Here is a 13,137-nt window from a genome sequence, read left to right on the forward strand (position 1 = left end):
GTCAGTTTATGCTAAGTAAAAAATGAAGACACAGTGGGCATGAGATTTCTATAAATCTCCTCAACTTTGCTGAAATTCTTAGTTAGCTGGAAGCCTTAATACACAGCGTGACAGGAGCTCACAGAGTAGAGAAATTCCTCACACGTTGTTGCTGCTAAAATTAAAGAAAAAATCTAATATTGGCCGAAGTCTTCTGTGACGTGTTTGAGTCCATCGACGTTCTGTAATGTGCCAAAGTTGTCATTAAGAACAACGAGTCCTACAAGTGATGATCCGACCCCACAGACCTCTGATCTAAACATCATCCAGTCTGTCTGGGATTACATGACGACATAGAAGAATTTGCACAAGTGACATCAATAGAAGATCTGTGGTTAGTTCTCCAACATGTTTGGAACAACCTCCCTGCTGAGTTCCTTTACAAACGTTGTTTTGAAGGCAAAGGGCGATAACTCCAAATATTTTAGATTTCTCACTTATTCATTCTCTTTGCATTTTATTGATGTAAATAAACTATTAACACTTCGATTTTTTAAAGCTTTCTTACTTTGCAGAATATTTTCCACATCTGTCTGAATAGAGATGAGCAAATCGATCACTCAGCGCAATCCCAGTCCATGCTACAGGCCGGTGCTCTCTGAGCATAGACAGGAGCCGTGCGAATCTTCTGATCTTTTGGGTTCCTTGGTTGCAGCGCTTGATTCACCGGCCTGGCGTGACGTCATCTGTGCACCGGAATGGTGATGACTCACCAGCTCAGCAAATCAAAGGACGAGCACAGGATCCAGGAAGATCAGGAAATTCGGTCCTGTCCATGACCAGTGTGCACCGACCTGCACCGTAGACCAGCAATCCGCTCATCTCTAGTTCTGGATATATCCACATGAAGGCCCTGTTTCTTCCTCTCACCCACCCAAAGAAATTCACTGCGATACATACAATTCCTATAAAATGATAACCTATTCATCGTGTTGTCTGGCAGAAGGTAACATTGCTTAGGGGTTATAAAATACCAAAATCAATGACCCCTACTGGCATCCAGACTGATCCAGTGCAGGCCGCTCCATGGTTTGCACGGAACCAAAAATGTCATCGATCAGCCATCCACAGGACTGAAGTGGCCTATGATTGGCTGCAGCGGTCAGGTGACTTGAGCAGCACGTCATCCAATGATTTTCCTACTAAAGACTGTTCAAGTCACCTGACTGCTGCAGCCAATCACAGGCCACTGAGGTATTGTGGTTGGATGAGCGATGACGTTTTCCACAGAATGACCTGATCTGGATCCGGGTGGGTGTCCATCATTATTTTTGATATCGTATAACTCTTCTTCAAGCCCCGGGGCAATGTTACTTTTTATCTGGACAACCCATTTAAATATATAACAAAATTGCTTGCTGAAGACATTAAGGTGCAGAATGATTGCAGGGGAAGGGGTTAATAAAACTGTGCAGAATATTAATAATAAAATGTGCGTGTAACGTGCCCCTATGTCGCTAGGGGGCGCTCTTGGTGAGTGACAGTCTGACGGAAAGCACTAGAAGATGCAGCGAACGCCGGGCTCAGGTGGCTCCTCCCACTACGTCATCACCAGGGGACAGTAGGAGGTGACGTTCCAAGATGGCGGCCTCCATGCTGAGCCGGTGCATGCTTCTCTCCCGCCGCCGGGGGCTCTCGTTAGGCGCCGCTGTGACAGGTAGGAGCGCAGTAATGAGTGGACTTTTCCGGAGCGCTGCGGGCCGTTTGTATGGTGGCTGCAGAGATGATGGCGTTGTACCCGCTGCCCTCTCTGACATGACATTTTGACCGCTCCAGTGTCAGTGCACATGAGAGGCAGAGTCCATGAGCGGGGGGCGATGTCATGTGTGTCCCCACCAATATCACAGTCTGTGCTTGCTGTCAGTGACTGGGGACACGGGGGCTGCAGAGTCCTGACACTGAGCTGTGGCTGCAGCTGTTACATCTCAGATCAGAGCTTCTCAGTTTCTCTATGTAACATAAGGGAAGCAACAGATGTGATCAGAAGGCAAGTGCTGCTGGGGGGGGCGGTGGATGCAAGTGCTGCTGGGGGGGTGAGCGCTGCTGGGGGGGCGGTGGAGGCGAGTGCTGCTGGGGGGGGCGGTGGAGGCGAGTGCTGCTGAGGGGCGCGGTGGAGGCGAGTGCTGCTGGGGGCGTGGTGGAGGCGAGTGCTGCTGGGGGGGCGGTGGAGGCGAGTGCTGCTGGGGGGGCGGTGGAGGCGAGTGCTGCTGGGGGGGCGGTGGAGGCGAGTGCTGCTGGGGGGGCGGTGGAGGCGAGTGCTGCTGGGGGGGCGGTGGAGGCGAGTGCTGCTGGGGAGCGGTGGAGGCGAGTGCTGCTGGGGGGGCGGTGGAGGTGAGCGCTGCTGGGGAGCGGTGGAGGCGAGTGCTGCTGGGGGGGCGGTGGAGGCGAGTGCTGCTGGGGGGGCGGTGGAGGCGAGTCCTGCTGGGGGGGCGGTGGAGGCGAGTCCTGCTGGGGGGGCGGTGGAGGCGAGTGCTGCTGGGGGGGCGGTGGAGGCGAGTGGTGCTGGGGGGGCGGTGGAGGCGAGTGCTGCTGGGGGGGCGGTGGAGGCGAGTGCTGCTGGGGGGGCGGTGGAGGCGAGTGCTGCTGGGGGGGGCGGTGGAGGCGAGTGCTGCTGGGGGGGCGGTGGAGGTGAGTGCTGCTGGGGGGTGGAGGTCAGAAGTGCCACTGTCCTCCCTAGGCAAAAGTGAGCTATGCTTGACAAACTCTTTAAGGCCTTTTTACATGGGCGGATGACAGCATGAGTGATTGTTTATAGAGTGAGATATAAGGGGTGACGTATCTCATTGTGGAGAGTGGCAGACCAGGTCTGGCATGTCAGAGCGAGGACACAAATGTCATGCATGCTTCTCTTTTAAATTAAATATTCAGATTGCCTCTTCAGAGAAGGAGACGATTGTAACTGTAGTGCCACCTATTGGAAGTATTAATCTTAAAAGTAACTTTAAGGAGCCTTGCCAAAAGTCATAAGTAGAGATGGGCAAACCCAAACAGTAACGTTCAGTGTCCGTGTCTCCTTTAATAAAACAAAAATATAAAACAACCATATCCCTCACCTGTCTGTCGTTCTGTCCCATGCCGTAAACAATGTCTGGGGATAAATATGTTTCAACCTGGACAGTGCCAAAATGCGACGGGTTGATTTAGGGTTTAGAATTGGGGGGTTTCAAAAGTAAAAAAATAAAATAAAATGACGATATGACGGCTAGTGTTGCGTGCAAGTGATCACTACTCGAGTTTGCATCAAGTATGGATGGAGTGTCACAGATCCTTGCATGTTTGTTTTTTTTCGGTGTCTTAACAGCCATGAAACATGCAGGACAGGGACTCAATGATGTAGAGTAGCTGCGGAGACACCATCACGTGTTTCTCAACGCAAGCAGTGAATAACCAGGCCTTTCCCCGGGAAGGAACAACCACGGGAAGGGCAGCATCCAATAAAGGAAAACATCCAATAAAGGAAGACCACCTATGCCAAGCATGGTATCCATCCACAGACAGCTGTTTTGGGGGTTTTGCCCCTCATCAGTGTGGAGTAGGAAACTGGCTATTAGGGGCAGTGCCTAGTAAAAAGGCTGTAAAGGCACGGATGATTGACCTCGGGGAGACCAAAACATCCAACACCGCGGAGACACCATCACGTGTTTCTCAACGCAGTGATCCAGAACACTGCCCCCAAATATGCAAATGCATGTAGAGTAGCTGCGGAGACACCATCACGTGTTTCTCAACGCAAGCAGTGAATAGCCAGGCCTTTCCCCGGGAAGGAACAACCACGGGAAGGGCAGCATCCAATAAAGGAAAACATCCAATAAAGGAAGACCACCTATGCCAAGCATCCACCTGTCTGTGGATGGATACCATGCTTGGCATAGGTGGTCTTCCTTTATTGGATGTTTTCCTTTATTGGATGCTGCCCTTCCCGTGGTTGTTCCTTCCCGGTTCACACCCTTACTCTCTTTTTCAGATGCCTAAGTATATGTTGGAAAGTTAATGGTGTTATTAGTTGTACCCAAACATTGTCCTTAATGTATGTTATTGCCATACTAATGTAATGTTATAACAACCTATGCTGTGATCCGCAGTAAAAAAAATAAAAGATCACTCAACTCATGTACAAAATAAGTGGTGTGATTAAAAAACGCTCTCCTATAAACTTTAAAGAGATTTTCCACTTAAAATAAATCTTCCGATGTATTTTTTTATATATATAAATGTATACAAGTTACCAATATCATTGTAAAGCTGCCTTCATCTCTTTATATTGCAAGCAGTCCTAGCATCTCCATTTTCATCTTTTCATAAACATGAGTCCTCCCTCTCCCAGTCATTAGCATGTAGGAGGGGGACTAGCTGACTGTTCATTTTAATGGTTATCCCAACCTCATGTTCTGAAATGGCTGCTGAATAGATAGAGGAGTGGGTTAAATATTCAGATTGGCCGGTCAGCCTTCCTCTTTACACTCTGCCCTGGTCATGTGCCAACATTAGAAACTGCCTTCTGTGACTAAACAAAGCAGTGATGTGGAGCTGGTAGGATCAGTGCATCTTCTTTTTTTTTTTTCATTTAGGTTTATTAGTCTGCTGTGTATAATTATATTTCAAATAAAAAATTTTTTTTTTTTTCAAATGAGCAATACCTCTAATTTGCTATATGTTAACTCATTCATGCACCCAGCTTTTGCCGGAGTTATCATTGTGATCAGCAACAGATGCCTACTATAATACACATCTGACATGCCAGCGCAGCAGCCACGCAATAGCAACAGTGGCATCTAGGTAGTTGTACATGGGGTCTCTCAAATACCCCATTAGGTCTCCTGTAATGTGTGCAGCACCCTGAGTCCGAACTATAATAAAGGCCTTCCCTAACTACAGACCTGAATGCAGTACATGCCCTGAAATGCCCATATACCTGTGACCCTATGTGTCATTTACTCAGTGGCTTCTTTATTCTGCAGGAAAAAGGTTCCTACTTTCTCCAGCATACATCAATGACAAAGCATGGGAGAAATGGGAGAAAGAGACCCATGATTTAGGTAAGTCCTGGTAAGATCAGTAAATTATATTATGCTATAGGAGTTCGTGTCCCTCCACACCTGAACCTCAAACATTTTGCTATGACATTGACATTGCCATGACACTAGTCTGGTTTTTGCATATACTCTACAATCACTGATACAAAAGGTTACATCATCAGGAAGATTAGTGAGATGTTGTCTTTTTGTGCCCTGTGATTGACACTACAGGCAGCTGTTAGTGACCATGAGTCCGTGGTGCCACCTGTATCAAAAACGCAGCAGTCAGAAATTAGTGCGGGAGGGCATCTGATTGTACTGTATAATTTCTCAGACCCAGAAAGTCTCATGATCTCGGACTTGTTTTCAGTACAAAACGGCTGTAGAATGTGCAATTTCTCAGATGCAGAAAACTATGTAGAGAGACACAATCGGGATATACTTTTCTATCACAGTGTGATAATCTAGCCGCTATCCACTGGATTATAGGAATTATATTGTAATATGAATGCAACTCTTAGTATCCGTTTCTTAGCGTCAATTCAGATGTCCATGTTTCATAGTGTGTAGACAGACCGCACCCGAGCTAAAAGCCATATATGAGGCTTCAATTTTGGGTCAGGACACCCGTGTTTTATCAGTGCTTTGTGTACCGTTTCTGGATTGTAAAACGTAGATGTCTCAGTTCCACCTAAGGCAGGCAGGACGTGAAAAAACGCTTTCATGTATTCATAGTGGAAAAACCTACAAAATTAGGAAATGCAACTAAAGCGCTATTATGGGATACAGACTGAATAAAATAGAATAATTTTTATAAAGCTTTGTGTCTTACCTTCTTTGCTAATGTAAAGATTGAGCATCCTTATATACCGTATTTTTCGGACTATAAGATGCATCGGACCATAAGATGCACCTAGGTTTTAGAGGAGGAAATTAGGGAAAAAAAATTGAAGCAAAAAATAGTCAATTCTGTACTGTAATATCCCCATCCTGGTATATATGGTCCCTTCATCCCCATTCTGATACACATGAACCCCTCATCTCTATCCTGGTATGCATGGCCCATCACGTTCCTGGTATGATTGGTCCCATCCTTTTTCTGGTATAAATCGTCCCGTTCCTGGTATGATTGGCACCATCCTTTTTCTTTTATAATTGATTGGTCCCTTCCCGTTCCTGGTATCCATGGCCCCATCAGGAAAGATTAAAAAACAAACAAAACATTACACTCACGTACATGGCGCTCCCTCGCAGCGTCCTGCTGCGGTGCCAGCAGATGCTTATTGTAAGCAGCGCATGGCAGGGACGTCATGCGCTGCCCACAAGCAGAGCACAGCTGCCAGAATACTCACCGGGACCGTTCATTGCAGAGAGCGGTGAGTATCCATTTCTCTTCAGTAGCACGCACTGTCAGCTGGAGACTTCCTGCTGCGGCCGGCAGCCACGTGTGCTGACAAATAATATTCTGAATATTCATTTCTCATAGGTATCGGCACACGTGACCGCCGGCCACAGCAGGAAACAGGCGGCTGACAGTGCGTGCTACTGAAGAGGAATGGATACTCACCTCTCTCTGCAATGAACGGTCCCGGTGAGTGTTCCTGCAGCTGTGCTCTGCTTGTGAGCAGCACATGACGTCCCTGCCATGCGCTGCTTACAATAAGCATCTGCTGGCACCGGAGCAGGACGCTGCGAGGGAGCGCTGTGTAGGTGAGTGTAATGGTTTGTTTGTTTGTTTTTTAATCTTCCTGATGGAGCCATGGATACCAGGAATAGGATGGGGCCAATTATAAAAGAAAAAGGAGGGGACCAATAATACCAGGAACAGGATGGGGCTATTTATACCAGGATGCCAGAAAAATGAATATGCATTGCATTTCACGCCCATGGGTGTGGACTGCAGTGCATATTCATTTCTGATTAGCAGCAACCACCGGCTCCAGCCTCCTGTGACCCGATGCTTATAGTCTGAAAAATACGGTGTTTAATACATTGGCCTACAACATAAAATTTCAAGTTCTTGGGTTCTTTATGAACATTTCTAAAATAGCTCCTCTATAGAGGTTGATGAGACTTTTTTACTGTATCACTAAAAGAGTTCACTTTCCTACATAGATGCACAGTTTTACCTGTTTGATTCCACACAATTTTACAAAGAAAAAAGTGTGCCTGTTTTTCTTCTGTTGCCCTTTGCCTTGTGAACACTAGGGGAGGCTATTGCCTAAGTTCTGTTTCATTTATGAAAGTTTAGTATTTTTTTTTTTTTATATACTAATTCTGGTTCTAGTCCAGACCTGGAGATTGCTCAGAGTTTACTTTAATAAGGAAATTACAGTATATACTCGAGTATAAGCCGAGATTTTCAGCCCAAATTTTTGGGCTGAAAGTGCCCCTCTCGGCTTATACTCGAGTCACGGTCGGCGGGTGAGGGGGAGAGGGCGCTGAGGCATACTTACCTGCTTCCGGGGCTCCTGGCGCTCCCCCTGCCCGTCCCACGGTCTCCGGGTGCCGCAGCTCTTCCCCTGTTCAGCGGTCACGTGGGACCGCTCATTAGAGAAATGAATAGGCGGCTCCACCTCCCATAGGGGTGGAGCCGCCTATTCATTTCTCTAATCAGCGGTGCCAGTGACCGCTGATAGAGGAAGAGGCTGCGGCACCGAAGACCATCTGTCCGGGGGAAGGAGCGGGACGCCGGGAGCAGGTAAGTATGTCATATTTACCTGTCCGCGTTCCACACGCCGGGCGCCGCTCTGTCTTCCCAGCGTCTCTCCGCACTGACTGTTCAGGTCAGAGGGCGCGATGACGCATATAGTGTGCGCGCCGCCCTCTGCCTGATCAGTCAGTGCGGAGAGACGCCGGGACGCTGAGGAGCTGCAAGCAAGAGAGGTGAGTATGTGTTTTATTATTTTTATTGCAGCAGCAGCAGCAATGGCACAGCTTTCTATGGCACATCTATGGGGCAACGGTGCAGAGCACTATATGGCACAGCTATGGGGCAACGGTGCAGAGCACTATATGGCACAGCTATGGGGCAATTATGAACGGTGCAGAGCACTATATGGCACAGCTATGGAGCAATAATGAACGGTGCAGAGCACTATATGGCACAGCTATGGGGCAATAAGGAACGGTGCAGAGCACTATATGGCACAGCTATGGGGCAATAATGAACGGTGCAGAGCACTATATGGCACAGCTATGGGGCAATAATGAACGGTGCAGAGCACTATATGGCACAGCTATGGGGCAATAAGGAACGGTGCAGAGCACTATATGGCACAGCTATGGGGCAATTATGAACGGTGCAGAGCACTATATGGCACAGCTATGGGGCAATAAGGAGCGGTGCAGAGCACTATATGGCACAGCTATGGGGCAATAAGGAGCGGTGCAGAGCACTATATGGCACAGCTATGGGGCAATAAGGAGCGGTGCAGAGCACTATATGGCACAGCTATGGGGCAATTATGAACGGTGCAGAGCACTATATGGCACAGCTATGGGGCAATAAGGAGCGGTGCAGAGCACTATATGGCACAGCTGTGGGGCAATAATGAACGGTGCAGAGCACTATATGGCACAGCTATGGGGCAATAAGGAACGGTGCAGAGCACTATATGGCACAGCTATGAGGCAATAAGGAACGGTGTAGAGCACTATATGGCACAGCTATGGGGCAATTATGAACGGTGCAGAGCACTATATGGCACAGCTATGGGGCAATAAGGAACGGTGCAGAGCACTATATGGCACAGCTTTGGGGCAATTATGAACGGTGCAGAGCACTATATGGCACAGCTATGGGGCAATAATGAACGGTGCAGAGCACTATATGGCACAGCTTTCTATGGCACAGCTATGAGGCAATAAGGAACGGTGTAGAGCACTATATGGCACAGCTATGGGGCAATTATGAACGGTGCAGAGCACTATATGGCACAGCTATGGGGCAATAAGGAACGGTGCAGAGCACTATATGGCACAGCTTTGGGGCAATTATGAACGGTGCAGAGCACTATATGGCACAGCTATGGGGCAATAATGAACGGTGCAGAGCACTATATGGCACAGCTTTCTATGGCACATCTATGGGGCAATAAGGAGCGGTGCAGAGCACTATATGGCACAGCTATGGGGCAATAAGGAACGGTGCAGAGCACTATATGGCACAGCTATGGGGCAATAATGAACGGTGCAGAGCACTATATGGCACAGCTTTCTATTGTACAGCTATGGGGCAATAAGGAGCGGTGCAGAGCGCTATATGGCACAGCTATGGGGCAATGAGGAGCGGTGCAGAGCACTATATGGCACAGCTATGGGGCAATAAGGAACGGTGCAGAGCACTATATGGCACAGCTATGGGGCAATAAGGAACGGTGCAGAGCACTATATGGCACAGCTTTCTATGGTACAGCTATGGGGCAATAATGAATGGATGGTGCAGAGCACTATATGGCACAGCTATGGGGCCATAATGAACGGTATGGTGCATCTATTTTTATTTTTGAAATTCACCGGTAGCTGCTGCATTTCCCACCCTAGGCTTATACTCGAGTCAATAATTTTTCCCAGTTTTTTGTGGCAAAATTAGGGGGGTCGGCTTATACTCGGGTCGGCTTATACTCGAGTATATACGGTAAATATGCTTTTTACCCTTATGTTCAACCCCCCAAAGAACATATTTTTTACATCATGTTCTGATAGCCGTAGTTTTGGTAGACCACTGCTCCAGACAATGGTAGGGGTAATCGCCCTTCAGGCCAGTATATACTTTTACTGCAGTCGTTGCGCAGGAGGGTATCCCTATTCTATTTTATTACTTCCAGTATATCCAGTGCAAATATGTATAGAGGCAGATGTTTTTGGACGGATTCACTGAAATGAGTGTACCTATATACACTGCTTTTATCATAGGTCTGCCAGGGTAAATGTTTTTGAAAAGTAAGAGGTGATTTGTAGATACTGCTGATCGCTGAACTCAGTAAAAATATCAAAAAAGTTTCATCATGTAAAGTTTTTTCACAAACACGGACTCCAGGTTTTTTCTTGCACCATACTTTGACCCCTTTGTGTGACCTTTAGTGGATGATCTTGTTGTCATTAGTTTGGTTAGAAATATTTTTTCATGGTACAGAAGCAGAGAAAAGGAATTAATTCCATACTTTTCTCAAGACTGTGCTCTAGTGTATTGCGGTGATGTTCCTGGCCTGATGGAAAAATGTAACATTGAGTAAAAGGTGATCAAGTGCAGACTCTTCATTGATTCATCCAAAAAAGTCTGAAAACTGTGCTGCTGCACATTGGCAGCAAGCATGATTCAGTGTCTGTAGGGCATTCTGTGCACTTGAAGGAAAGCTGTGAGAATTTAGACTTTATTCTCAGGAAACGTAACTACGAGGATCAAGGATAGTCAGTATGTGGTGATTTGAAAGTTCTCTATTTGTTCCTTGGCAGCAAGGAAGATACACGAAGTACCCATGATTTTGTGTGACTGGGACAGCCGAGATACGACCCATCACTGGAGCCAAAAAAGTTGGCCAATGAGAACGTCATTGCAACCTGGACTCAAGAACATAGTTGGAAAAGTTTAGTTGATCGCACTAAAATTCTCCTGCCACCACTCCACATCAAACTTGGACTGATGAAACAGTTGGTGAAAGCTTTACTGAAAGATGGTGAGACTTTTAAGTACCTTTGAACCAAGTTTAAGGGACTGTCAGAAGCAAAACTGAAGGAAGTCATTTTTGTGGGTCTGGATATTCGGAAACTGAGGAATGACGATGTGTTCGAAACAAAAATGAAAGCTGTTGAGAGAAGGGTTTGGGATTCTTTTAACCCCTTAACGACTGCCGATACTCCTTTTAACGGCAGTTAAGGGTACTTAAACCACAGCACCATTAATTAACGGCACTGTGGAAAAAGTGTATAGCCCCCCAGAGTGTGAATTTTTCTGGGGTCTCAGTTGCCGGGGGGTAGCCGAGACCCCAGAGAACATGATTCTGGTCGGTTTTTACCGACCCCCGGGTTGCGATCGCCGGTAAATAACAGTATACCGGCGGCCGCAAAAAAACCCAAACGCGATTCCCCATTAAATTTCTCTGTCATCCGATGTGATCGCACATCACAGGACAGAGAAATAGGGTCCCCAATAGCCCCCCGATACTCACCCATCTCCCCCGATGCTCCTCGTGGCTCCCGATGGGCGACGCCATCTTTTTCCGGGAAAATTTTTTCGGGCGCATGCGCAGTGCTACCGGCACCCGGAAGATCCTTGGGGTCTCGGCTTCCGGGCGACCGCAAAAAACCCCCCAAAAAAGCGTGTCATTCTCTGTCCTCTGATGTGATCGCACATCAGAGGACAGAGAAATAGGGGGATTCGGGAACCCTGTCATACTTACCGGTGTCCCTGGGTCCTTCTCCGTCCCCTCATGGCCGCCGGCTTCTTCCTCCGGGAAGAAAATGGCGGGTGCATGCGCAGTGCGCCCGACATGATATGCCGGCCGCCAGAGGAAGATTCTTCCTCTTGTTTTATTTTGGTCACTGTGAGATCCTATCACAGTGATCAAAATAAAAAAAATAGTAAATAACCTCCCCCCCCCCCCTCTTTACCACCCCCTTAGTTAGGAAAAAATTATAAAATAAAAAAAGTATATATTTCTATTTTCCAATTAGGGCAAGGGTTAGGGTTGGGGCTAAACTTAGGGCTAGGGTTGGGGCTAAACTTAGGGTTAGGGTTGGGGCTAAACTTAGGGTTAGGGTTGGGGCTAAAGTTAGGGTTAGAGTTGGGGTTAGGGTTGGGATTAGGGTTTGGATCAGGGCTGTGGAGTCAGAGTTAGTTTTGGTTGGAGTCAGTAGAAATGTACCGACTCCGACTCCAGCTTTAAAAAAATGTATTAATATTTCATAATTGAACTTTCATATGAATTTTATAAATGTTACTCAAATATATATGTTCTATCAAACTATGAACAACAGTGATAAGCAGTTCTGCTGGAGATAGAGACATTTCTTACTTCTTGTGTGTCACTGTTCTCCACTGCCCTTATCTAATCTTATACTTGGTTAACCTCATGGTGCCCCAACCCCCCTACTTACAATGTATGAAACTGAAAGTGAAAATGTGTTGCAAATTCTTAGTAGTAAAGCTCCTCCTCTAGACTAGATGTTTACTAGGTGTGCCTCTTCCAAGCATCTCACAGCTGCTTCTCAGAAGAGGAAGACTGTAAGAAGTATTATCCTTTCAACAAACTTTGCATCAGTTAACTGTGAGTACATGAGAAATAACAGTATTACTGACCACTATATCAGTTGTACGACCTGGCAATAATTTTGTACAATTGTTTTTAGGAAAAACAATTGTCATTTGGATTGTGAATGCAGAATTAAAAACCTGAGAATGTCAAAGAAGCGTCACATTAAATCAGCTGTATTTGAACATTTCACCATCACTCAAGATAGAAAACATTATGTCTGTCAGTGTATGACAAATGATCCAGACGAAAACAAATGCTGTGAAGCCAAGATCAGTGCATATTCAGGCAAAGATAAAAATTCTCCTACCAGTGCTTCTAATCTAAAGAGACATTTACAGCGCTTTCATCCAGAAGCACTGAAAGCAGTGGATGAGAGAGACTGCATCCAAACCAATGAACCAGTGCCCAGCTCTTCCAGCCAAACAAAGGAGCAGAGAACTTTGCAGCCATCAGTTGCAAGATATTTTGTCAGTGACAGTTACTGTGACAATGACAAGTAGATACATTTAAAAAACAGATCATAGAGCTTGTTGTAAAGGATAGTGTGCCTATTTCATTATTTTCACGATTAGCTCTTATGTGTCTGAATGGGGAAATGGCCCGCAAGCTTGGTGTTTCTCTGGAGAGAGAGAGAGAGTAATAGAAAATTAGTAATCCAAGAAGCTTTTAAACAAAAGGAAGAACTTAAAAAACTCTCAAGGGACGCTTTCTGTTTCTTAAAATGGATGCCTGCACACGTCACAGAGTGAACTATTTTGCCATCAATTTCCGATTTGTTTGTGACAAAAATGAAATAGTTACCAAGACACTGGCAGTAAAAGACACCA

At 46.5% G+C, this 13,137-nt stretch overlaps 1 protein-coding gene across 1 annotated transcript in view; it reads left to right on the top strand.

The window, feature by feature from the left end:
* Positions 1-1,547: 1,547 nt before the first annotated feature.
* The window catches only part of MRPS27 (mitochondrial ribosomal protein S27), a 116,493-nt gene continuing 104,903 nt past the window's right edge, over positions 1,548-13,137 (top strand). The window contains exons 1-2 of the mRNA XM_077287901.1: positions 1,548-1,696; positions 4,998-5,075. Of these exons, the coding sequence (XP_077144016.1) occupies positions 1,621-1,696; positions 4,998-5,075 (154 nt within the window). The 5' untranslated portion in view covers positions 1,548-1,620. The remainder of the gene's footprint in view (positions 1,697-4,997; positions 5,076-13,137) is intronic.

Source organism: Ranitomeya variabilis, chromosome 1 (assembly GCF_051348905.1).
Source record: "Ranitomeya variabilis isolate aRanVar5 chromosome 1, aRanVar5.hap1, whole genome shotgun sequence".
Taxonomy (NCBI): domain Eukaryota; kingdom Metazoa; phylum Chordata; class Amphibia; order Anura; family Dendrobatidae; genus Ranitomeya; species Ranitomeya variabilis.